Source organism: Artemia franciscana, chromosome 20 (genome assembly GCF_032884065.1).
Source record: "Artemia franciscana chromosome 20, ASM3288406v1, whole genome shotgun sequence".
In the NCBI taxonomy this organism is placed as follows: domain Eukaryota; kingdom Metazoa; phylum Arthropoda; class Branchiopoda; order Anostraca; family Artemiidae; genus Artemia; species Artemia franciscana.
Window position 1 is genome coordinate 12,959,991 of NC_088882.1, and position 27,285 is coordinate 12,987,275.

General features: G+C 35.3%; 1 protein-coding gene across 1 annotated transcript in view; it reads right to left on the bottom strand.

Annotated features, from left to right (window-relative positions):
* Positions 1-27,285, bottom strand: part of LOC136039767 (teneurin-a-like) — a gene marked incomplete in the record, with an annotated part of 538,588 nt that overhangs the window by 482,129 nt on the left and 29,174 nt on the right. Inside the window, 1 exon segment of the mRNA XM_065723631.1 lies at positions 4,195-4,415. Within this exon segment, the coding sequence (XP_065579703.1) occupies positions 4,195-4,411 (217 nt within the window).

The window sequence follows — 27,285 nt, forward strand, 5'->3', positions numbered from 1 at the left end:
ATCTACAAAAATGTGGAATTTTTTATTTTTCCAGAAGACAAATCACGGATGTGTGTTTATTAGTTTGTTTTTTGTTTGTTTGTTTTTCCAGGTGTGATCGTATCGAACCAGGGGTCCTAGAGTTTTGCGAGAGGGCTCATTCGAATGGAAATAAAAGTTCTAGTGCTTTTTCTAACTGACCAAAAGATTGGAGGGCACCTAGGCCCCTTCCCATGCTCATTTTTTTTCCAAAAGTCGTCAGATCAAAATTCTAAGATATAAATTTTATTCAGCATAGTCAAAAAACCTTATAACTATGTCTTAGGGGACGACTTACTCCCCCACAGTCCCCGTGGGAGGGGTCGCAAGTTACAAACTTTGACCAGTGTTTTCATGTAGTAACGGTTATTGGTAAGTTACAGACGTTTCCAGGGGGATTTTTTGGTTGGGAGGATGGGCTGAGAAGAGGGGGTTATGTGGGGAAAAGTTTCCATGCAGGTATTTGACACGGAAGAAGATTTCCATAAAGGGGGCGCAGTATCTTCTAGCATTATTAAAAAAAAAAACAATGAAAAAATAAATATGAAAAAGTTTTTCAACTGAAAGTAAGGAGTAGCATTAAAACTTAAAACAAACAGGAAATATTACCCATATAAGGGGTTCACCTCCTCCTAATACCTCACTCTTTACGCTAATGTATTTTTAGTAATTTCAACTACTTATTCTACGGCCTTTGTGATTCAGGGGACAAAATTTAAGCTTTAGAGTAAAGAGCGAGGTGTGAACGAGTGGGTGAACCCTCTCATATACGTAATAAAAACATACGAATATAGAAGTTTATTAAGTAAAACGTCGTTGCTAATTCGTAAGTTACGTATATCATTAACTAATGAAAACGTTCTTAAAAAACTAAAAGTTCTAGTTGCCTTTTTAAGTACTCAAAAAATTGGAGGGCAAGTGGGCCTTCTCCTCCTCCTTTTTTCTCAAAATCATTCGATCAAAACCACGGGAAAGCCATTTAGCCAAATAAGGAAATATGCAAATTTCACTTTAATTATTCATTTGCGGAGAGCCGAAATCAAAACATGGATTAACTAAAAAACGTTCAGAAATTAAATAAAAAACAAGTTTTTTTAAATGAAAGTAAGGAGCGACACTAAAACTTAAAAAGGACAGAAATTACCCCGTATATGAAAGGGGCTGTTCCCTCTTCAACGCCCTGCTCTTTACGCTAAAGTTTATACTGTTTTAAAAAGTAGATTTGAGAGAAAGAGTCAAAATTTTGCGCAAAGAGCAGGGCGTTGAAGAGGGAACAGCACCTTTCATATGCGGGGTAATTTCTGTCCGTTTTAAGTTTTAATGTCGCTCCTTACTTTCAGTTAAAAAAAAAACTTGTTTTTTCATTTAATTCCAGAAAAGGTTGGACCAACCTACGAAAAGGTTCAAAGCAGGAGCCTTGCCTTATTTACCTCGCGAAAGCTCTGCAGGCAGGGTCACCACCACCTCTTTAGCTAACCAGCTAAGGCAGTACCAAGGAGGGTTGTTTCATCGGAGTTTCGTTGGGTTAACGTTTAAATAATATTTTTTATTCCTCTTTGACAATAGTACGGGGAAGAATGGGAAAACACGACCCTATAATCAAAATAATTCTAAAAGAAGCAAAATTATATTTTGCTTCTTTTATCATAATAGTTTCATATCACATATTACATCTACATTTTCTCATATCACAATAGTATGGGGAAGGATGGGAAAACAAGACCCCATTATCAAAATAATTGTAAAAGCAGCAAAATTATATTTTTGCGGCCCTTTCACTATGTATCTTTGTCGTGTGTACTCTGTCACTGATTTTACCGAATAGAAACAGATATAATTTTAACTTTTTGATCACTAATATAGCTTTAAGCAAGTGACTAAATAAAAAACAAGCTGTTTCAACTGAAAGTAATGAGCAACATTAAAATTTAAAACGACAGAAATTATTACGTATGTGAGGGAAGATATTTCTCCAGAGCACCTCGCTCTTTACGCTAAAGTTTTTTAGTACTTTTAAAAAAAGCTTCTTATTATTCTAATTTAAAGAACATTGTGTTTCAGGAGTCGTTCTTAAAAATTGGGACAAAATTCAAAATTTAGTGTCAAGAGCTAGGTGCTGTGGAGGAGGAACCCCCTCATATACCTAATAACTTCTGTTCGTTTTAAGTTTTAATATGGCACCTTACTTTCAGTTGAAAAACTTTTTTAATTAATTTCTAATCGCTTTTAAAAATGCCAGGAAATATGGCACCTTCTCCACGGAGAAATTACTCCTTCCCAAGGATTTATTCTCTAGACAATTCATTCCTGGTGAAAATTTTCCCAGGCAATTACCCTAACTACTCCACGCCTGAATCGAGACGGAAAAGAGGAAACAAAACATAAGACGAATTTTGTATAGGAATTTTGATGAATTCCCCCAGTGTAAATTCCCCCTGAAAAATTCAAGCCATGGAGACATCCCTCCCCATGGAACTTATCCCCGTGGAAAATTCCACCAGCAGGAAATTGCCCGCCCACCCCGAAAAATGTATGCATACTTCGAAACAACAAATACCATACGTAAACAATAGGCAAATTTTTTAACTTGAAGACCTTTCCCCAGGGGCTGTGGGAGGGAAAATTGCTATCTCGAAGTTTTGATCGCACGATTTTGAGAAAAAGGGGCGTGGGAGGGGGCCTAGTTGCCCTCCAATTGCCAATTGAAAAGAATGCTAGAGCTTTTAATTTCCATTCGAATGAGCCCTATAACAATATTATAGGATCATTGGATCGATAAGATCACCCCTGGAAAAAATAAAAATAAAAAATAAACACGTATCCGTGATCTTACTTCTGGCAGAAAATACAAAATTTCACATTTCTTTCAGATAGGCACTAGAAACATCTACTGTAGGATTATCTGATACGCTGAATCTGATGGTGTGATTTTCATTAAGATTTATGACTTTTAGGGGGTTTTTTCCCCTTTTTTCGAAAATCAGACCAATTTTCTCAGGTTCGCAACCTTTGATGGGCTACATTAAACTTATTGATCTGAAATCACCACAAAACTCCGATTCTTTTGACATATCTATTGTTATCAAAATTCTGTTTTTTAGAGTTTTGGTCACTATTGAGTCGGGTCGCTCCTTACTTACAGTTCATTACCACGAACTCTTTGATACAGCGTTTCATAATATTTTATCATCGTAAGAAAAGCGAATTATGCACTTAATTAATTCTTATATTTATTATATTTAAAAAAATACTTTGTCAATTAAACTTCAGCTCAATTTCAGTTCCAGAAGGGAAACACCGACCTTTTTTTTATGTTGTAAAAACAGTTGCTACTAAAATAGCTGAAGATAAACAAAACACTGACAAATCGTTAGCCGGTCTTAAGTCAAGTAATCGATCTACATAACAGCAAAATATGTCAAAAACGAAGCCAAGAATGCGCGCGTTAGAAAAATAACAAATGCCAAAGTGTCTTATGGGTTAAAAATACACTCTTTTTGTGCTTTACTCTCACCCCCCCCCCAAGGAATCTGACCTCTGTGCTCTTCTGATGATGTAATAGGACCAACTTTGTTAACATATACGTATTTGCACTATTTCAGTGTTTAAACCCCCTCGCCCCAAAGAGCCATAACTATGTGCTTACTAAAGCTGATGAATGACGTGAATAAAATTCAATGAGTCAAGTGGCGGCAATTACGAGGGGCGTGGGGAGGACATGTACCCCCAGAAGACTTTTTACCCGCTCCCTCTTAGATTTGAAAAATATATCTAGGGGTATTTTATTGAAAAATAGACTTTTTCGGTATTTTCATTGAATTTTTGACAAGACGACGAATTTGATACCCCAACCCGAGATTAGGAATTAACACCACTAACTAGTTCCTATGAGCATGAAACAAAAAAAACAAATGTAGTTGAAGCATTTTATCAGGACTCAAAATCAGAGTAGGGTTCAAACTGTAGTGTAATGTTTAGCATACTTTAAGCAATGGGCATGGGACAGGCTGTAAATTGTAGGGAGGTTCTTAGCTTCAGGATCCCACCCATAATGCTTCCACATAGCAAGGTTTTTGTCAATTTTTCTATAGGTTTTTCATTTAACTCGTATTTTTTTCTAATTCGTGATTTTTTTTTTAATCTTCCGGTCATAAGTCAAGCATTTGATCCACATACCAGCAAAATACGTCAAAAACGAAGCCAAGAATGCGCACGTTAGGAGAAGAACAAGAGCCAAAATCTTCCAGGAGCAAGTGACCTTTCGGCACCGGCATTCATTTGCGGATGCAAATTCCCGACCAGTCTCAGTGAGCTGCCACCTAGGAATGGGTTCGGGTCTATTTAGCTGGTTTAGCTGAGATGATGTCAGCATTGTTCCTGACCAGTCACTCATTTACCTAAAATGGGAAAAATATAAATAACAAATTCATAATTTAATTGCATATGTTAATATCAAAAATTGTTTTACACTGTAGGTATCTGCGATAAGCTTAATAATACGACAGACTACAAAGCACAGAAGTTCTTCTGAAAACCATTTTTAGAGGTGATTAATTGGGCTCTTTCTATGTGCGGGTTTCGAAAAGGTATTAGCCCATTCTTCCTCCCTTTTAAAACTCGAATATACAAAAATACACACTTCTGTAACATTTAGATGGATATATAACATTATAAATCCAACAACAGAAAATGCGTTTAAGCCTTTAGCCCATGGAATAAATTATATAGATTTTGACCTTTCACAATATTTTATGTGAGCATACATGAATCTGAACTAATCCAAATGTGTCTGAAAGAGTTTGGAAAATAACAATAAGAAAAACATAGGATGATTTAAGGTTGTGGTTCAAGATAAAACATTTCAGTTCTCGGAGCAGAAGGCAGCCAAAAATGTTATCGGGATTGGGAGCTGAGAGAGAACCATTTCCAGGTAATACTTTCCTTTTCGTGCCTACTCCATCAATTTTTCACTTTAGGGGAGGAGGATCCCTGGCAATCCCAGATTACCAGGGAAATTGAAAACTAGTTCATGTTACTATTTTTTTTTGAAAAAATATATTGACATAAAAAGCAAGTTTTATTATTCGGCTCAATTCTTTGTTTTCTACCTTGTTAGGCTCCTTGGGTATCTTCATGTTCATCTTTTTTTTTACGAAATAAGTATTGTCCTTACTTCTCCCTAATAGAAATAGTTGGAAATTGAATATATTTATTTTGTGATTACCTTCGTCATGCTTGGGAGTTTTTTAAATAATTGCTTTTTAGCAACAGTAAAAAAACTGAAACCCATTTTTCAGAGTTTCCGCTCTTTTAAACAATTGTATGTTAGTTTCACCACAGTCTTCTAAATTACCACTACCAAAAAAACGTCTATATAATATACGGCTTACCTAGAAATATAAGAAAAAGGGAAAAACAAACTGCTCATATCATAAGCAGCACAATAGTCCGATTTGACTTCAATGTATTGTTGTTTTTTTCCAGACTAGTTCACATTGCTGTTTATACAGGTCGAAGTGATTGGAACGCAAATAGCCTCCCTACCCCACCTCTTTTAGATTTCCTTACCCCAAAGACATCCGATCAATATTTGTAGATAGAATTTCGCTCAAAATAGTCGAAAGATCGAATAACTATGCCTCCAGGAATGACATGAACCCTCACAGCCGTACGGGAAAGGGCTGCAAATTATGTAAGCTTCCCATCGTTCACAGGTAGATTTGTTATTGGGAAATGGGGGACCTGTTTGATCCTGATTTTCCAAAAAGGATAAGATTATTAAAGCGAAGCCTTGTGGAAATGTTGAAGAGGATGTTGAACTAAATCAGAACATATTAATACATGCAGGTTATCATAAGGGCATATCAGCAGTTTATCCAGAGCGACTGAGGATATTCAGTTGAAATTTTCAAGGGATGTTCAACCAAAAGACACTATGTGCATCCAAGTTGTCAAAAGGGAATATTTAGATTTTTCATATATTGGGAAACTTTGAGGACAAATTCAGGGGGTTTAAAATTAAATAAAAAGAAACTAGACACTAGACATCTAATATAACTAATGTCTAGCACTAGTCAAACAGTTCGTGGTAACGAACTGAGTAAGGAGCGACCCGGTTCAATAGTAACCGAAACTCTAAAAAACGGAATTTTAATACGAATAGTTCCGTCAAAAAAATTGCCTTTTATGCTAATTTCAAATATATAGCTTTCATCAATTTTAGTCTTACCCATCCAAAGTTACAAGCCTGAGAAAATTTCCCTTATTTTAGAAAAAATTATTTTAGAAAAAACACCCTCTAAAAGTCATTGGATCTGAACGAAAATCACACCATCAGTTTGAGCGTATCAGAGAACCCTACTGTAGAAGTTTCGAGCTCCTATGTATAAAAATGTGGAATTTGTATTTTTTTACCAGAAGACATATCACGTATGTGTGTTTTTTGTTGTTTTATTTTTGTTATTTTTTCCAGGGGTGATCGTATCGACCTAATGGTTCTATAGTGTCGATAGAGTTCTCATTCTAACGGAATAAAAAGTTCTAATGACCTTTTTAAGTGACCAAAAAAATTAGAAAGCACCTAGGCCCCCTCCAATGCTCATTTTTACCCAAAGTCACCGAATCAAAATTCTAAGATAGCCATTTTGTTCATTATAGTCGGAAAACATAACAATTATGTCTTTCGGGACGAATTAATCCCTCACAGTCCCCGGGGGAGGGGCTGCAAATTAGCAACTAGGACCATTGTTTACATATAGTAAGGGTTATTGGGAAGTGTACAGATGTTTTCAGGAAGACTTTATCGTGTTGGGAGGGTTCTTGGGAGGGGGTTACGTGGGAGGATCTTTCAATGGAGGAATTTATCATGAAGGAGGAAAATCTCTATGAGACTCTAGTACGACTCTAGTTCGTCATTGTAAAAAGACACGTTTGCATGGAGCATAAATGGGAGACAGTAACAACGGTCATCAAAGGGGTAAAATTAACCTGGACAATCTGTCTTGGCTTTTTTCTACAATTGGCCATGACTTCCGTTGAAAGGATTTTTCTAGATTTACAGGATTTTTTAGACTACAGGATTTTCTAGAATTATTAAAAAAAAATTGGAAAAATAAATAAAAAAGAAATTTCAGCTGGAAGTAAGGAGCAGCATTAAAACCTAAAAATAGCAGAAATTATTACGTAAATAAGGGGGTTCATCTCCTCCACATTATTTCGCTCTTTGCGCTAAAGTATTTTTAGTAATTTTAACTATTTATTCTACGGCTTTTGTGATTCAGGGGTCATTCTTAAAGAATTGGGACAAAATTCGAGCTTTAGCATAAAGAGCGAGGCATTGACCAGGGGGGCGAACCCCCCCCCCCCCGGATACGTAATAAAAATATACAAATACAGAAGTTCGTTACGTAAGTTAATTCGTAAGTTACGTATATTTATTACTAATAAAAACGTTCCTTAAAAAAAAGTTCTAGTTACCTATTTAAGTAACCAAAACTTGCAAGGCAACTAGACCTCTTCCATCACCGCTTTTTTTTATCAAAATCGTCCGGCCATAACTATGAGAAAGCCATTTAGCTGAGAAAAAATAATATGCAAATTTCGTTTTGATTATTCATGTGCGGTGATTCAAAATCAAAACATACATTAATTAAAAAACTTTCAGAAATTAAATAAAAAAAAGAGTTTTTTAACTGCCATTAATGAGCGACATCAAAACTTAAAACGAACAGAAATTATTCCGTATATGAAAGGGGTTGTCCCCTCCTCAACGCCTCGCTCTTTACGCAAATTTTTTTTATTGTTTTAAAGTAGTACTGTGAGAAAGAGTCAAACTTTAGCGTAAAGAGCAATAGTGAAATAAATCAAAAACAGTATCTGCATCCTGAAGTCAAGAACGCATATGAAAACAAAGTGATTTTAAACATTTTCTCTTTTGTAGCCTTAATAAATCTGAAATTTTCGAGACTTTCAGGAATAAATATTAGTATATATTAAACTGCCAACATTCATTGGTACTTCCTGGTTGTCATAATGGTTTTCTTTTTTTTTCTTTTTTTATGTTATGACAAATAAAATACACTGCTCAAAATCAAAATTGGTTTTAGTAAAGTGCAAATGAGGTTCTGTTCTTTTGATGGCTTAGGGGGAAATAACACTACCCCTGTATATTGTAGTCTCTGTTTGTTTTAAGTTTAAATGGATTATCTATTGCACTTTCTGTTTATTCTGGATTTTGTTTATTTATTGTTTTATTTATTGGTTTATTTATTTATTTGTTGATTTATGTTTGTTTTAAGCTTGAATTATTATTTGACTTTACATCTGCTCTCCCGTGGTTTGGTGGGGCTCTTGACTTTTCTTTGACAAACTTCTTTTATGAAAACAGTTTTTTTCTTAACTTAATTATTAAATATGATTGCGGTTGACAAAAATCGCTGTGTAATAAAAAATGTTAGAAATATTTTCTTATATGAAACGGAATTTTTTTTGAATTGAATAAAATATTTTGACACAGAGCACACAACATACTTTCGACAAACCTGGGCCTGCTCGCTCTGCAAATCTCACACCATTGTCTGCACATTCTACTAGCAATTATGAAATATTATTCCAAAAAGATATCACTAAAATAAATGCTGCTTCTATGTAGATTGTAGATTTTTATTCGGCCTTTTAGTCCAAGAAAAATATCGTCTTTGTCTAATATCTAAGTATTATTAAATTATATATAGAAATTAATTTTTGTGACCTCATCCAGGGTGAAGCCTGGAGCTGTAATAAAGATATTTTGATGTCCTCGTTTTTTGGCTTTTTTCAATAGAATTTTGAATCATGTGTTCTTCATTTAGTTTTAGGTGGCGTTTTTTAATTTTATTCATTGTCCAAGCCAAAATAGCGAAACTAATTCTTCAGCGATATTTTCTTTTGAATGTTAGGCTGCAGACCGGGCTTGTATATTTGATTTGGCCATTGCTTTATCAGAAAGAATTATTTAATTATCATTTACAATATAGAAACTACGAAATATCAATTATTTATGATTTGAATGTTATTCATAATGATTAAGCACACTAAATAATTAAAAATTACTCACAATTGTTCTCTTACAAAATGTTTTCTACTCACAATTTTTTAATATAATGATTTGATATTTCAAATTATCTTTGACAGTTTCCATGGTGACGATATTCCAAAATAGTGTTTAATTCAATTAAATAAAAAAACAAGTTTTTTAAATGAAAGTAAGGAGCAACATTAAAACTTAAAACGAACAGAAATTATTCCTTATATGAAAGGGGCTTTTCCTCCTCAACGTGTCGCTCTTTACGCTAAAGTTTGACTCTTTCTCTTAACTCTACTTTTTAAAACAGTAAGAAACTCTAGCTTAAAGAGCGGGGCGTTGAGGAGAAAAAGCCCCTTTCATATATGGAGTAATTTCTGTTCGTTCTAAGTTTTAATGTTGCTCCTTTCTTTCATTTAAAAAAACTTGTTTTTTTTATTCAATTTCTGGACGCTTTCGAATTAATGCTTGTTTTGATCTTGGCTCTCCGCACATAAATAATTAAAACAAAATTTGCATATTAATTAATTCTAATTAATTGGAAGATTTTGAGAAAAAAGGAGTGAGGGAGGAGGCATAGTTGCCCTCCAGTTTTGTTATTACTTAAAAAGGGAACTAGAACTTTTAACTTTTTACAAACGTTTTCATTGGTAAAAAATATACGTAACTTATGAACTAACTTAAGTAACGAACTTCTATATTCATATGTTTTATATTTACATATATATATGAGGGGGCTTAACCCTCGTCCATAACTCGCTGTTTATATTAAAGCTTAAATTTTGTCCCAATTCCTTAAGAATGACCTCTGAATCACAAAGGCCGTAGAAAAAATAGTTGAAATTACTAAAAATATCTTAGCGTAAAGGGTGAGGTATAACGAGGAGGTAAGCCCCTCATATGCGTAATAATTTTTGTTCATTTTAAGTTTTAATGCTGCTCCTTACTTTCAGTAGAAAAAACTTTTCATATTTATTTTTTCATTGTTTTTTCGAATAATGCTTACAAATCCTGCACCCCCTTCATAGAAATTCTCTTCCCCATGAGAAGTTCCTCCGTGGAAATATCCTCCCACGTAACCCCCCTCAACTCCCCCCCAAATAAAAAACAAAAAATCCCCTGAAAACGACTGTACACTTCCCAGTTACCATTACTATATGTAAACACAAGTCAAAGTTTGTAACTTGCAACCCCTCCAACGGGGACTGCGGGGGAGTAAGTTGTCTCTAAAGACGTAGTTATTAGGTTTTTCGAATTCCACATTTTTGCGAAATTCCACATTTTTGTAGATAGGAGCTTGAAACTTCTACAATAAGGTTTTCTGATACGCTGATTTTCGTTAAGATTGTATGAATTTTGGGGGTGTTTCCCACTATTTTCTAATGAGGCAAATTTTCTCAGGCTCGTAACTTTTGATGGGTAAGACTAAAGTTGATGAAACTTATATATTTAAAATCAGCATTAAAATGCGATTCTTTTGATGTAACTATTGGTATCAAAATTCCATTTTTTAGAGTTTCGGTTACTATTGAGCCGGGTCGCTCCTTACTACAGTTCGTTACCACGAACTATTTGATATTGTGTAATAATATTATATTGTATAATAATAATCTTATTATTTACTAGTTAACTATCAACTATTGATAAATAGAAACGAAAGGTATCTATTAATTAAGATCATTTTTTTTTACTTTGAGCTCTTTTAAATATTTTATATATTTTATATATTTATTTTTTATATTAAATTTATTCATATTTTGACCAACATTTTAATCAAGTTTTAATCATATTCTAATCAAAAATTTATTCATATTAAAAATCTAACATTTAAAATTTAATCATATAAACAAAAACGTGAGTGAGACAGACAGATTTTTCACATTAACGATGTTTTACTTTCTTGATGTTGATGTTCCAAAGTTAATTTTCCCACGAACGTGATGACAAATACACTAGCATAAATTAAAAGAAATATAACATCAGACCGACCTTAACAGAGCGTAAGTTGTTTATTCTCTAGCTTGGAAATTGTCAAAAAATCTTATTAAGAAAGGGTGTCAAAGGCTAAGACCTAGCTTTCATAGCAGCAGTGACTCAGTAAGAGCGATCCATACTCAAATTAAATGGTTATAGAAAATAATTCAACGCCATCTACCTATTTTCAAGATAAAAAACGTCAAAGATATATCAATAAAATCGAAGATTCATCGAGAATTTTGGAAAATTTTTGAAAATACTGACATTTTACTTCCAGAAGTGTGCCTTTTTTAAATTAAATTGTGCTATGGGGTGGGTATTTGGAGCTCTCATAAAAGCCTGGGTTTCGATTTCTCTATTTGTCTGCTGTAAATGAAACTACTACTACTACTACTACTAATAACTCACTGCAGCACCAAGCCGCCTGAGGCCAACACAGCTACGCACGCTCCTCCTCCAACCTAATCTATTTAAAGCCTCCCTCTTTACACCCTCCCAGGAAGTTCCCATTTCCTTTAAATCCTTATTTATGACATCCTCCCAACCCAGACAAGGACGACCTGCTTTCCGTGTAGCCCCAGACGGTTGGCCAAAAAGGACAATCTTCGGTAATCTGTCATCCTTCATCCGTAGAACGTGGCCTAGCCATCTCAACCTTTCTTTCATTATAGCCCCAGAAAGCGGGATTGAACCACACTTTTCGTAGAACCTACTGTTTGAAATACGGTCAGTCAGCCGGGTACCCAGAACAATCCGTAGGCAATTTCTCTGGAAAACATCTAGTAAATTTTCATCTGCTTTTCGGAGTGTCCATGCTTCAGAGCCATATTTGACCACTGTCATCACTGTAGCTTCCAATATTCTAATCTTGGTTTGTAGGCTTATCTTTCTATTCTTCCAAACTTTTTTTAACTGTGAAAAAACACCTTGAGCTTTAGCTATTCTACTTTTAACATCTTCACTGCTCCCACCATCTTTACTAATAATACTACCAAGGTAACTGAAGCTTACCTTGAAGCTTACCCAACCTGATCAATCTTTTCGTTACCTAAGGTCACCTGTTCATCTTCACTTATTCCTAACCTTAGTGACTTAGTCTTCTTAACATTAATTTTCAAGCCTATTTTAGCACCCTGAACTCGTAAAACCTCTAAAAATTCATTCATTTTGCTCACACTTTCATCTAATATGCTTAAATCATCAGCATAATCTAAGTCCAGGAGCGTTCTTCCTCCCCATTTGATTCCATGGTCTCCAATTGCCTTTCCTGTGCTCCTTAAGACGAAGTCCATCAAAATGATCCATATAAAGGGGGATAGAACACAACCCTGCTTAACTCCTGATTTAATACAAAACCAGTTGCTAACCTCATTTCCTACCTTAACCGCAGCAGTATTATTCTCGTACATAGCGCAAATCACTTTAATGTATTTTTCTGGTATACCATATAACGATAAGACCTTTGTTAACGCTGTTCTATCAACAGAATCGAAAGCTTGCTCATAATCGATAAAACTAAGGACCAAAGGTGTTTGACAACGAAGGGACTTCTCAATTATTAACCTAAGAGTGAAAACATGGTCGACACATCCTCTACCTTTTCTAAAACCGCATTGTTCTTCCCTTAAAACTTTGTCTACAGCATGTCTCAGTCTAAAAAGTATCATGTTACTCAGTAATTTGCTACCTACAGAGACCAGACTAATGCCTCGATAATTCCGACATTCACTCTTGTCACCTTTCTTATACAGTGGTTTAATTAAGGTTTTCCTAAAATCATTGGGTACTTCCCCTTTTTCAAAAATCATGTTCATAATCTTCAGTAGCTTATTCCTAACCTCAGAGCCACCATATTTAAGGAACTCATTAATCATACTATCAGCACCTGGGGCCTTATTATTTTTTAATCCTTCTAGTACTGTCGCTAATTCTTCCTCACTAAACAAATCTTCCTTCACATCCAAGGTATCACAAACTTTTTCATTTTCATCTATATCTTTTCCTGCAACTGTATCTCGGTTTAGCACATTCTCAAAATGTTCCACCCATCTTTCTTTAACTTTTTCCTTATCACTAATTGTGGCCCCATTTCTATCTTTAACTGGGACTAGTCCGGATCGGCTACTCCCTTTCAATTTATTAACATGCCAGTATAATATTTTACTATTATGCCGTCTAGCCGCATCTTCCAGATCCTCAGCAATTTTATCCATCGCCTCCATTTCACATCTCCTTAGTTCATATTTTAATGCTTTCTCCACTTTCTTTACATTCCTTTTGTTTTAAAACGACCTATCGCTCAGATAATTCTTATACAAAACCCTTCTACTCTCTATTAAACCTAAAACTGAATTTGAGTCTATTCTGGATTGCTCGTAAAATGTGTACAGAAAATTCACGAAATACATTTGGTACAATTTTTTTGGAGGGGGGATGTGAATACCATTTTACAATAGTAAATTGTAAGGATTTAAATGCACTAGCTTCAAAATCTACAGAAAAATTAACTACATACTTTGTGAATTCTCACTGCTTAAGAGCCAAAAGAAATTGAGTTTTTATGTTTACAGTAAAACATTTTATCCCTGGTGTCACCTTGTTCAATTTATTAATAAATAATTGTACTAATAAAAATAATAATAAATGGATTAATAAAAATAATTTTAGTGACATCTTTCAACAACCTTCAGGAAATTCATTGGATTGTCTCCCACCTTACAATCAGTTATTTACAGGAAACTTCATTTGGACAAAAATAAAATAAAATTTGTTATCTAAATCCTTATTAAGAGCCCAAATTGTACGTACTAGCCTACCCTTGAACTGGCTAATATGATTCTTCAACCTTATACCCTCTTGTAGAGATTTCCACACATGTGTTCCAACTAAACCTGGATACAAGATACATTTTGAGTATTCTCAGCCTCGGCCCCGTTAAATTCCTCTTTCAAAACAATGATAAACCGTATTATTTCTAAACATTTCATTCAGATAAATATAAAAAAATTCCCAGATAAATAATTATCTAGTAATTATTCAAAGTAATGATCAAGTTCTAAAAGAAAAAAACTCAACTAATGACAAAGGATCCCAGTGTTATGAAAATCAAGTAAAAAGAATAAAATCAATAATGCTACTAATAAATTAATCACTTTTATAAAGCAAAAATTCAACAACAAAAAAATCAGTGTTTCAAGAAAAGCCCAATAAAAAAAAATCCAAAATAAACTCTACAGTTTATATAAATTACAACCCAGATGAAATGAAAATAAAACCCTCATTGCCAGTGACTTTGAATCCCAACTTCGGAGCTTTTGTTTTCACTAGCATTGCAGCCATTGTAATGGCAAAACTAGCAGTCCGTAACAAGGAAAAGAAAGACTTGAGGGAAAAACAAATGATTGTAATTGACTTTCTAACCGTGAATCTGAGCAAACGAATCAATTATTTTTTCTCCGTTTTGCTCTCCTAAAAGAAGTAATACCCCGAATCACATATATAAAATTGAGAGATTAAGATCTCTGTTCTTTTCAATAGAGAGTTCGGTCAGTGGAATTATTTTTGCGGTTGAATGACACAGGGAAAATCAAAGCATTGTATTACGACAAATGGTTTCAGAACATCTCTCGCAAATATTATATGAGAAGGAGACAGCACATATAGTTGAATAGGGTTTTCTTTTCCTTAAGAATAAAAGGAAGATAATTCTGAACACATCAATTGATTTATATAAAATTCATAAAAATTGACAGTCGTTATTTAGTAATCTAAATTTAGTGGATTCAAAGGTTTGTCAAATTAATATACTTTAATTACTTTTTTGTGTTTCAAGTACTTTTTTGGGTTTCAAATACTTTTTTGGGTTTCAAATACTTTTTTGGGTCTTAGGAGGGGTAAGACGGTTCTCGCCCATCAATAGTTATGGCACTGTAGTTATGAATGGATAATTTAGTTAAACTATTTAATTATTATTAATTATATTGATTATTGTTATTTAATGTTTGCTTTTTATTTTATTTGAATAATTAGTGAATAATATATTAATTATTTTCATTTCTTAATTCCGCCCTCTATTTTATTTTAATGAAACCGTTAGATTACTAATTTGAAATTTTGCGCCCTAAAATTTCTGCACCTGGGGTAATTGCCTCCTCTGTCCTCCTCACCCCAAAAAAACGTCTCTGCAAATGTGATATGGTGTTTTCTAAACCTTTATTGTCTAACGGTTTGAATTTCTGCTGACCTGCCAGGGCAAGTGAATGGCAAATAGCAAATAGCATCAGAAGAAATAATAATTATATTGAAAGAAATAGAGAATTTGAAGAATTATATTAATTATTTTTCTGACAGGTGGAAGTATATTGGCTTACCCAGGTGTTTATACAGGAGGTGCCACCGTTGCAAAAGAAGGGAAACCCAAAACAGTTGCAAACCCAAACTCATCTTACCCTGGGTTTTAGGGGTATGACGGTTCTCGCCTGTCTATGGTTATGTCACTGACTTCTTTTCCTTTTTGGTCTTCTTCTAACATTTTTTTATATGCTAGGTTAAATACAGTAAAAAATCTTACTTTTAAAGCTCTTTAAATCTTGGTAAATCCAACGTTTATCAACTTTTGAAAGCTGTGCTATGACATTTCATTTCACTCAAGTTTATCCTCTCAAATTCACTTCCATTAAAGGACTTGGATAATGCTCACAACACTAATACATCGCATTTCGAATAAAAGCTTTGCGTATCCACAGGGATCTTGAACCCTACTAGGATTTTATCTGATTTGAAAGCGTGAGGGAATACAAGCTTCTTTTTCAATTAAACTGGGGCGTTTCTTTCTAATGCATCTCCAATTATATCTGATTGTTAATTTAAAATTAAAACAAGGATACGTTAATCCGGCCAGAATTTTCTGAAATATTGAAGGATTTTCCCTCCCAAGGACGGGGAACTGATGACTAATAGGGAAAATGTGGTTACAAATATTATAGTATTACATACCACATCGTTTTCAGACATCAATTTTGGTAAGGGCCTATCTCTGCAATAAGTTTGGAGAAATTTTCTTTTAGTTTCGTTTTCTACTTTTTTGCGGCATTGAGAGGAAATGGTATTAAATGCTCTTTGTTGCAAATTATACATATTATATATTACTACGTATTTTTAGTACGTATTTCTTATATATTGCCGTACTGTATATTTGTTATATATATATATATATATATATATATATATATATATATATATATATATATATATATATATATATATATATATATATATATATATATATATATATATATATATATATATATATATATATATATATATATATATATATGTATGTATATATATAACAAATATACAGTATGACAATTATAAAAAACTAGCTGTTGGGGTGGCGCTTCGCGCCACCCCAACACCTAGTTGGTGGGGCACTTCGCGCCCCCCCCAAGCCCCCCCGCGCGCGTAAGTCGTTACGCGCCATTTTAGTTACGCGCCATTGTAGTTGTGTCCCTGTGTCCCACCTGTGAATATAGATAGATTTATATATGTGTTTCAAACTACGTAAAAATTGCGAATATACAACATTCATGGCTTTCCCATTGTCTGTCCATATACAAAGCCGTATGTACTAATAATGACGTCATATGCAAACGCTCTTTTTACAAACAAACAAACATGCATACACACAACTCGTTTTTATATAGATAGATAGATAGATAGATACAATACAAATTAACTACGTAAAACTTGTGAATATACAACAGTCTTCGCTGTCCCATTGTCTGTGCGTATAAATAGATTGTCAGGTTTACCGACCCTCAAAGATGCAACATACAATTGTACATTGGTAAAGCAATCTGTATTAAGATATATACCGCATTTTTCTAGTGATTGCCCTTGAGCTTTGTTGATGGTGGTTGCAAATGCTAATCGAATTGGGAATTGCAATCTTTTACATTGAAAAAGCAGATCCGTTGGAATCATGGGAATGCGAGGAATAAGAACAGCCTCACCCTCATAAGGCCCTGTCAAGATTGTGGCCTCTATTAGGTTTTCCATTGTTTTTTTTACGGCAAGTCGCGTGCCATTGCAAAGCTTTGGTGGGTTGATATTTCTTAAAAGTATTATTGGTACGCCTATTTTTAGTTGTAGCACGTGTGGTGGAAACGCTGAAGGATCTATGGAATTTAAAAATTCAGATGGATAATTAACCGCTTCATTTGGTTCCAAAATACAAATTAACTGCGTAAAACTTGCGAATATACAACATTCTTCGCTGTCCAATTGTCGCTGCATATAAATAGATTGTCAGGTTTACCGACCCTCGAACATGCAACGTACAATTGTCCATGGGAAAAACAATCAGTATTAAGATCTATACCACATTTTTCTAATGATTGACCTTGAACTTTGTTAATGGTGATTGCAAATGCTAATCGAATTGGGAATTGCAATCTTTTAAATTGAAAAGGCAGATCCGTTGGAATCATGGGAATGCGAGGAATAAGAACAGCCTCACCCTCAAAAGGCCCTGTCAAGATTGTGGCCTCTATTAGGTTTTCCATTGTTTTTTTTTACGGCAAGTCGAGTGCCATTGCAAAGCTTTGGTGGGTTTATATTTCTTAAAAGTATTATTGGTACGCCTATTTTTAGTTGTAGCACGTGTGGTGGAAACCCTGAAAGATCTATGGAATTTAAAAATTCAGATGGATAATTAACCGCTTCATTAGGTTCCAAAACTGTGTCGACTGACTTGTAAAGGACTGCCTGGTCTCGAATCTTGGTCAAAACAATATTGTTGATTTCGTGGACGTCTATATTTTTGGGTGCGAGAATCGCTCTTTCACTTAGCCATTTATTATTTTTATAATTTTTTAGAATATTAGGAAATACTTTTTCAATCAATTCATTTTTGGACGTCACTAAATTACAGAAATCAGCAGGTAGCTGTATACGTTCTGAAATTGAGTCTACTGGGAGCTTTCCGTTTCCCATTGCCAGCAATTGATCTGAAAATGTTTGACCAGTCATCGTTATGCAATCGGACACGCATATTTGTAGTTAATTTTAATGTTTTTACGTGTGCCCATAAATTAGAATTTTTCAGGCAAGCATTCATTTCGTCTGCAGTAGTTGATCTAGGTATTATAGGTAATGTTTGCCTGAAATCTCCCGCAAGCAATATTAAGGTGCTGCCAAAGGGTTTCGACTTCCCTCGCAAATCTTTCAAGCATTGATCCAGAGCCTCGAGTGATTTTTTGTGTGCCATTGTGCACTCATCCCAAATAATAAGTTTGCATTGCTGCAATACTTTACCCATCCCAGATGATTTGGAAATATTGCACGTGGGAGTTTCTGTAGAATGCAAGTTCAGAGGCAATTTCAAAGCGGAATGAGCAGTTCTTCCACCAGGCAGCAATGTTGCGGCTATTCCGGACGACGCAATTGCCAACGCTATATCATTTTTTGATCGAATTGATGCCAGAATCAGTTTTATCACAAACCTTTTACCAGTACCTCCTGGCGCATCCAAAAAGAAAATTTCTCCAACGTTGTTATCGACACAATGCATTATCGTATCATAAATGTCTTTTTGTTCCGACGTTAACTTGGAAATGTTATTTTGTACATACGACAATAGATCACTCGTACTGTAACTTTGTTCACGATCCAATTCTACACATGTCGAAACAGCAGCGATACGGTTAGGTGAAGGCATTCCCAAATCCTGAAGAGGTTTGTTTGCCATACTTACGCACAAATCTTCTATAACAACTAAAGTGTAGTTATAAATTTCTGATGTAAAATCAAAAGTCATATCTGACGTCTCTAACTGTTTTCGATGGAGTATATCTTCAGACATTTTTGACTTATTTTTCCCATAACTCTGTAGGAGCTGATGGAGAGCAAGTTGTTAAAATGATGCCAAACAATGCACGAATTTGACTTGGGGTTGACGTTTCGCACGCGTCATTGATGCAGTTATCCCAGTGTTGGTCATTCTCCAATAAATTCAGAGCTTGGCATGCACTACAGTAAGTGTCATGTATAGTACCATTTACAGTCCTCAAATACTCAAAGGATGTCGGACCGGGTACATTCACCAAAAGCAGGCGTAGAAAGAAGCATTCATATTGATTGGGGTGAACGGTGTAGAGTCTTCCTATCGTGGTATCTTTGAAGATGGTAGGTTGGCCGTCGACTGACTTACCCTGTTTTCGACGTTCAAATACTTTATTTTTAGTATTCCACGTGTAATACGAAGGCACTTCAGTATACAGCAGTTTTTTTGCAAAAGAATCATTTTTGCAAAGCGAAAAAAATGCTGTTAATGTTGTATCCGGTGGATTCAGGACTCTTTGTTGCACGTTGGTTTCCGTGAAATAAACACGTTGACCATTCTGTAAATTTACCGCTAAGTGAACAACAGCTGGACTACGTTCATGTATCAGAAATGAAAGAATTCGCCAAACAGTTTCATTACTGCTAATGTATCTTCCAGCCTGATATTCTACGATTTCATCGAAATCTTTGATTTCGGGCTGCAAGCCAAAAACTGCCATGTCACTGCCTTTGTTGACGTATTTACATATGTATTTGATTGCCTTTACGGAGTTACAGTATTCAACGTTTATGTGTGCATTAAATGTTTTTGATAATAATGGGGAATATGGAACAACCCACTGGTTATCTACTTCGATGGTGGTACCGTTACGCTTCTTTATTATTGTTGTTTTACCGCCATCTTCAGTAGATCTTCTTCTATATTGTGGGTAACCATCATTGCCAGTAATTGTGTTTGATACTAAAAGTCGAGGATATTGCTTTGTGCACCTTCTTTTGGCCATGCATGGTGAATTTTCGTTCAGTGCACCGCAAGGTCCATGTATCATATTTTTTACAATAATATCATGTAACCCCTTATCGACATTTTTATCAGGTATTTCAGCGGAAATCACATCATCAATTTCGTTCGAAGTAATTTTTTTATGTAGCCAGATTAGTATATGTGCGTGTGGCAAACCTCGTTTTTGCCATTCCACTGAGTACATCCAGCAACGCACTGACCCAAACACTTCATGTTTTACAATGTAGTTTATCAGTGATTTCAACTTTTGCCGGAAGACACGGGCCGTAATGTCATGCCTATGAACCGCCGATTGTCCTTGAAGTAAAAGCTGCAGTATCTCGTCCCAAGATTGATTACATATAAATGTAATAAATAAATCTGGACGACCATAGAGACGAACATACGCAATAGCATCTTGAGCATATTCATGCATATGACGGGGACTGCCATATACACAATAATTGTGTATTTATTTATTTTTCTTGAAAACAGCTCCATATGTTTTCAGAAAAACTGGCATCCAGGTACATTCTGCCCTAAAACAACGATTTAGATAGGTCTGAAGTTTGAGAAAGTTTGTTAAGAGCCTTAATTTTGGAAAAAATTAAGGCTCAGAAACCCAAGCAGTCTCTTCAAGCGGTGCATATATTGGAAGGGGGTGACTTGGAAGAAATAAAAAATAGATAAATCGTATTTAAAATATAAAAAGAAGGATAATGGATCATATAATTTATGAGTAATCAGGGGATGATCTCAAAGTTCTGTTTAAAACATACAGAAGGTGGATTCCTTAACCCTCCTTGTCGTATGTTGGTGCCTTTACTAGTCTCATGCGATTGTCTTGCTGTTTAATAAAAAAATTAGTTTTTTAATTTAATAGAAAATATCAGAGAATTCTTATTAGAAATGAAATTTGTACATTTTATACTTCTTATTGGAAAAAAAATTGTATTCAAATAAAAAGCGATAAAAAATTAAACGAGCAAAATTTACATGGATCAAAGGTTGCTATTGTCACTTTTAATTCTCTGCTATGTGTATTAGGGTGTAACTAGACACCTAAGTAAGATCTTTTTTTTTGGGGGGGGGGCATTAGTTTAAAAATTACCCTTATGGTACAGTTTAGGAATGGAGGTGTCCTTCCTGTGCGTATGCCTAGACGTAATTCCTAAGTTACTTACAACACTGAGTCAAAAGAAAATTCTAAAATTCATACTTCAATTTGCGACTCTAGTGCGTTCAATACTGATTTCTTTTTCTAAGTGTTTTAGGCAAAAGGAAGACTATATCCAAGTGTACTTCGACAGGCGTTTTCTTTAATTTACACACTTGTTTTCCACGAATCCAGTAAGGATGATACACTCACGTGAATCATTTATGACACAAATTTCATGTGTACTTTTTACCCCAATTTATTCAAGACACCTTTCACCTCTTGAAGTTTTCATGTTTTCTTATGATTTCCCATATAATATTGCATCTTTTTCTGACACGGTGTCTGCTTTCTGTGATTCCTAATCATCCTCCACAAAAATTTTGGCAGCCCAAAATGTACCCCCTAATAGTTCACACACATGCAACTATTCAAACTCTATAAATTGGCCGTCATGATCAAACTTTTTACAATAGTGAAGTTCTAAAATATTGCTACAGAGTGGACGGCTTTTTTTGCAGATTAAAAAAAAAAGTTTTTTTTTTAACTGAAAGTAAGGAGCGGCATTAAAACTCAAAACGAGCAGAAATTACCCCGTAAATGAAAGGGGCTGTTCCCTCCAAAACGCCCCGCTTTTTACGCTAAAGTTTGACTCTTTCTCTCAACTCTACTTTTTAAAACAGTAGAAACTTTAGCATAAAGAGCAGGCGACTATGCTCTTTCGACTATGCTGAATAAAATGGCTATCTCAGAATTTTCATCCGACGACTTTGGGGAAAAAATGAGCGTGGGAGGGGGCCTAGGTGCCCTTCAGTTTTTTTGGTCACTTAAAAAGGGCACAAGAACTTTTTATTTCCGTTCAAATGAGCCCTCTCGCAAAATTCTAGGACCACTGGGTCGATATGATCACCCCTGGGAAAAAGAAAAAAAAACAAAAAACAAACAAACAAATAAACAAGCATCCGTGATTTGTCTTATGGCAAAAAATACAAAATTCCACATTTTTGTAGATAGGATCTTGGAACTTGTACACTAGGGTTCTCTGATATGCTGAATCTGATGGTGTGATTTTCGTTACGATGCTATGACTTTTAGGGGGCATTTCCCCCTATTTTCTAAAATAGGGCAAATTTTCTCAGCCTCGTAACTTTTGATGGGTAGGACTAAACTTAATGAAACTTATATATTTAAAATCAGCATTCAAATGCAATTCTTTTAATGTAACTATTGGTATCAAAATTCAGTTTTTTAGAGTTTCGGTTACTATAGAGCCGGGTCGCTCCATACTACAGTTCGCTACCACGAACTGTTTGATGTGCAGCAGAATTAGAATAATTCTTGAAGGGGAAATAATGTGAGTTCAAAAAGCCGTTTTCTTAGCACAATTATTTGAGATTCACTAAGGAAGGGGGACTTATAAACAATATGATTGTTTTGTAGTAGGAGAAAGTGAATTGTTACGAACTATTCTCTGTGTACAGTTGCGTCTAATAGATTTTTAAAGAAGTTTCCAGAAGCCCGAATGAAGCTTTGAAATAAACAATTTAGGCAAACAATTCATTTTGAAAACTTCAGGAAGATCATTTACCATAAAAAGGTAGACAATTGCTCCGACTACCTATTACGACCTTAAAATCCGATTGTTATTTTGGAGTTTTTCCCTTGTTGTCAATTTAATCGGATTTTATGTTACAAATTACTATGTATGGCTAATTAATATCCTATACTTAAATACTTGAAACCAGAGTAAAATGCAGAACATACTTTATACGTCAGTTCGACCGAGTCGAAAGCTTTACCTACCAAGGTGGTTTTATCAGCAAAGTAAGGATAAGTACAGTAAGGATATAGCGCTAAGAAGACCAATAAAACAGATTTGAAGGGATGATTGGGTAGTATATACTTGGTTCAGAAAACAAGAGCTAAGAGCTCAAATGGCACTTGTGACGAGGCGAGAAGAGCTAAGAGCCAAGAGATCATATGGTATGAGCTCTAACAAAATTCTATGAATCAATAGATTGATTTAAAAAGGAAAATAAGAGGCTTAATGCCGGTCAAGATTCAAAATAAGAGCTCTGAGTCACAAAGTCCTTCTAAATATCAAATTCATTAAGATCCGATCACCCACTCGTAAGTTATAAATACCTAATTTTTTCTAATTTTTCCTCTCCCTTTTGCCCCCCAGATGGTCGAATCTGGGAAAATGACTTTATCAAGTCAAATTGTGCAGCTCCCTGACACGCCTACCAATTTTCATCACCCTAGCACGTCCAGAAGTACCGAACGCCAAATCACTGAACCCCTCCCCCCAACTCCCCCAAAGAGAGCGAATCCAGTACGATTCTGTCAATCACGTATCAAGGACATTTGTTTATTCTATCCACCAAGCTTCATCCCGATTCCTCCACTCCAAGTGTTTTTCCAAGATTTTCCCCTCCAACTCCTCCCCAATGTCAAAAGATCTGGTCGGGATTTGAGATATGAGCTCTGAGACATGAATTCCTTCTAAAAATCAAATTTCATTACGATCCGATCATCTATTCGTAAGATAAAAATACCCCAATGTTCGTGTTTTCCAAGAATTCCGGTTTCCCCCTCCAACTCCCCCGAATGTCACAGGATCTGGTCAGAATTTGAAATTAGAACTTTAAAGCACAAGATCCTTCTAAATATCAAATTTCATTAAGATCTGGTCACCCTTTCGTAAGTTACAAATACCTCAATTTTCAAAATTACCCCCCCCCCCCCAATTCCACCAAAGAGAGCAGATCTGGTCCAGCTATGTCAGTCACGTATCTTAGACAGGTTTCTAGTTACGAGGTCCTTCTAAATATGAAGTTTCATGAAGATCCGATCACTCCTTCGTAAGTTAAAAATACGTCATTTTTTCTTATTTTTCAGAATCCCCCCCCCCCAATTGAGCGGATCCGTTCCAATTATTTAAATCACGTATGCAAGACTTCTGCTTATTTTTCCAACCAAGTTTCATCCCAATCCCTCCAATCTAAGCGTTTTCCATCATTTTAGGTTTCCCCACCCCAAACTTCCCCCAATGTCACCGGATACGGTTAGGATTCGAAATAAGAGCTTTGAGACACGATATCCTTCTAAATATCAAATTTCATGGAGATCCAATCACCCGTTCGTAAGTTAAAAATACCTCATTTTTTCTAATTTTTCAGAATTAACCTCCCCCCCCCAACTACCCCAAAGAGAGCGGATCCGTTCTGGTTATGTCAATCATGTATCTAGGACTCGTGTTTTTTCCCCACCAAGTTTCATCACGGTCTCTCCACTCTAAGTGTTTTCCAAGTTTTAGGTTTCCCCCTCCCAACTCCCCCCCAATGTCACCAGATCCGGTCGGGTTTAAAATAAGAGCTCTAATCCACAATATCCTTCTAAATATCAAATTTCATTGAGATCCGATCACCCGTTCGTAAGTTAAAAATACCTCATTTTTTAATTTTTCAGAAATCCCCCCCCCCAACTACCCCAAAGAGAGCGGATCTGTTCCGTTTATGTCAATCATCTATCTAGGACTTGTGTTTATTTTTCTCACCATGTTTCATTCCGATCCCTCCACTCTAAGTGTTTTCCAAGATTTAGGTTTCCCCCTCCCAACTCCCCGCCCCCGTCACCAGATCCGGTCGGAATTTAAAATAAGAGCTCTAGGACACGATATCCTTCTAAACATCAAATTTCATTGAGATCCGATCACCCGTTCGTAAGTTGAAAATACCTCATTTTTTCTAATTTTTAAGAATTACTCCTCCCCCCAACTACCCCAAAGAGAGCGAATCAGTTCCGATTATGTCAATCATGTATCTGGGACTTGCGCTTATTTTTCCCATCAAGTTTCATCCCGATCCTTCCGCTCTAAGTGTTTTCCAAGATTTTAGGTTTCCCCCTCCAACTCCCCCCCCCTCCAATGTCATCAGATCCGTTTGGGATTTAAAATAAGACCTCTGAGACCCAATATCATTCCAAACATCAAATTTCATTAAGATCCAATCACACGCTCATAAGTTAAAAATATTTCATTTTTTCTATTTTTTGCATATTAACCGGCCCCCCACTCCCCCCAGATGGTCAAATCCGAAAACGACTATTTCTAATTTAATTTGGTCCGGTCCCTGATACGCTTGCCAAATTTCATCGTCCTAGCTTATCTGGAAGTGCCTAAAGTAGCAAAACCGGGACCGACAGACAGACCAACAGAATTGGCGATTGCTATATGTCACTTGGTTAATACCAAGTGTCATAAAAAAAAAAGCACGAACTATAAATGAGGATACTTAAACGACAGATCTAAGAACTCAATGGTCACGACAGAATAGTGAATAAACTAAAAATAAGACTAAAAATAAAAAGGTGATTGATTTAAAGATAAATATTCAAAGTAATAAATTAATAAAAACAAATCAAAAAGTGGGGTGGTTTTTAGATGTTGGTGCTTCGGTAAGTTGTTGTTAGTAGTAGTAGTAGTAGTAGTAGTTTTCGCTGTTGCAAAAAATATGGAAGAATAGGGTCTTAGGACTAAGGTTTGGATACAATACTATATATATTACAGCAATAGTCAGCAGTAGCCTATACTTAACATTAAGGTACCACAGTAATTGTTAAGAGGTCAAGTTTATCAAATGAATGATAAATAAGGCCAAAATGTGAGCTTTCTAGTAGCTCAGTGAGCATAAAAAGCTACAGGACTCCTGAAATGACTCCACGCCAAACTCCTCAAATGAGGCGAGAAAAATTAAAACGAAAAATTAAAAGAACTAAGAACTTCATGGAAGAAAGAAAATAGGGGAGGTCTGAGCAGGAGGGGTTAGAAGAGGAGAGTCTGTAGCTGTTATAGGCTAGAGTGGGTATTTCGTTTGATGAGCTTTCAGTGGTTGTAATAGTAGTGTCTTACAAGTTATCTTCCATATATCTCAATTTTTGATTTTACTTGCTATGGGACACGGTCGTACGCTGCCATGCAGTCCCAATTTCGCACTGTTTTTCTTTATCAATTTTTAATCTTTTTGTTTTGAAGTATTTGTTTTTAATTCAAGAAATTATGGCAAAATTTTTAATCGGTGTTCTATCATGATCCATGAGTTCTTAGATCTGTCGTTTCGGTATGTTTATTTGTAATTCGTACTTTTTTTTCCGGATCACATGTATACTACCCAACAATCCGTTGATAAATCTATTACCGGATTTCTTAACGCCTAGTTGCATTTAAGTGCTATTTCATTCAGAATACCCAATCACCTTTAATTTGAAACTTTGAATAGAGCCTCCCTGAATGGCTCGTTTAATACAATCTTTATGAGAAGATTCTGGATTAAATTTCCGCTCTAATGAACACTCCTTGGTGTTAAACTGGAGCCCTTTTCTGAATTAGTTTTTGAAAGGGAGTAGAAACTTTTCACTGAACACCTTAGATATTTAAACTTCTAGTTGAAACTAATATAGTACACATTCTTAGGACACATGGGAAACTTTTGGTCGAAACTAAGTTAATGCATATAGCTTGGGACCCGTGCGCTGGTGCACAGGGGGCGATGGGAAAGAAATGAATCACTCTATGATATACTAATCACTTGCTAGAGAGTGAAAAAGAGTTTAACACGAAAATGTATTCTTTAGGTTTTCCATCCCTATTTCGAAAACACGAGAAAAAATTACTGGCCCACCCACTAAAAGCCGGACCTATATGAGCTTGTGTAAAAACGTACAGAGGCAGTTATCTAAGGGGGACTTGGGTGACTGTACTCCAAATACACGGTAATAAAAGAATAAATTGTTTCAGATAATAAAGGAGTATTCTTATGTTTTTATTCAATAAAAAAACATGTTTTTTTAACTGAAAGTAAGGAGCGACATTAAAACTTAAAACGAACAGAAATTACTTCGTATATGAAAGGGGCTGCTCCCTCCTCAACGCCCCGCTCTTTACGCTAAAGTTTGCCTCTTTCTCTCAACTCTACTTTTTAAAACAGTAAAAAAATTTAGCGTAAAGAGCGGGGCATTGAGGAGGGAGTAGTCCCTTTCATATACGAAGCAATTTTTGTTCGTTTTAAGTTTTAATGTCGCTCCTTACTTTCAGCTAAAAAAAATATTTTTTTTATTTAATTTCCGAACGTCTTTGAATTAATGCATGTTTTGATTTTGGCTCTACGCAGATGAATAATTAAAACGAAATTTGTGTCGTTATTTTTTGGCTGAATGGCTTTCTCA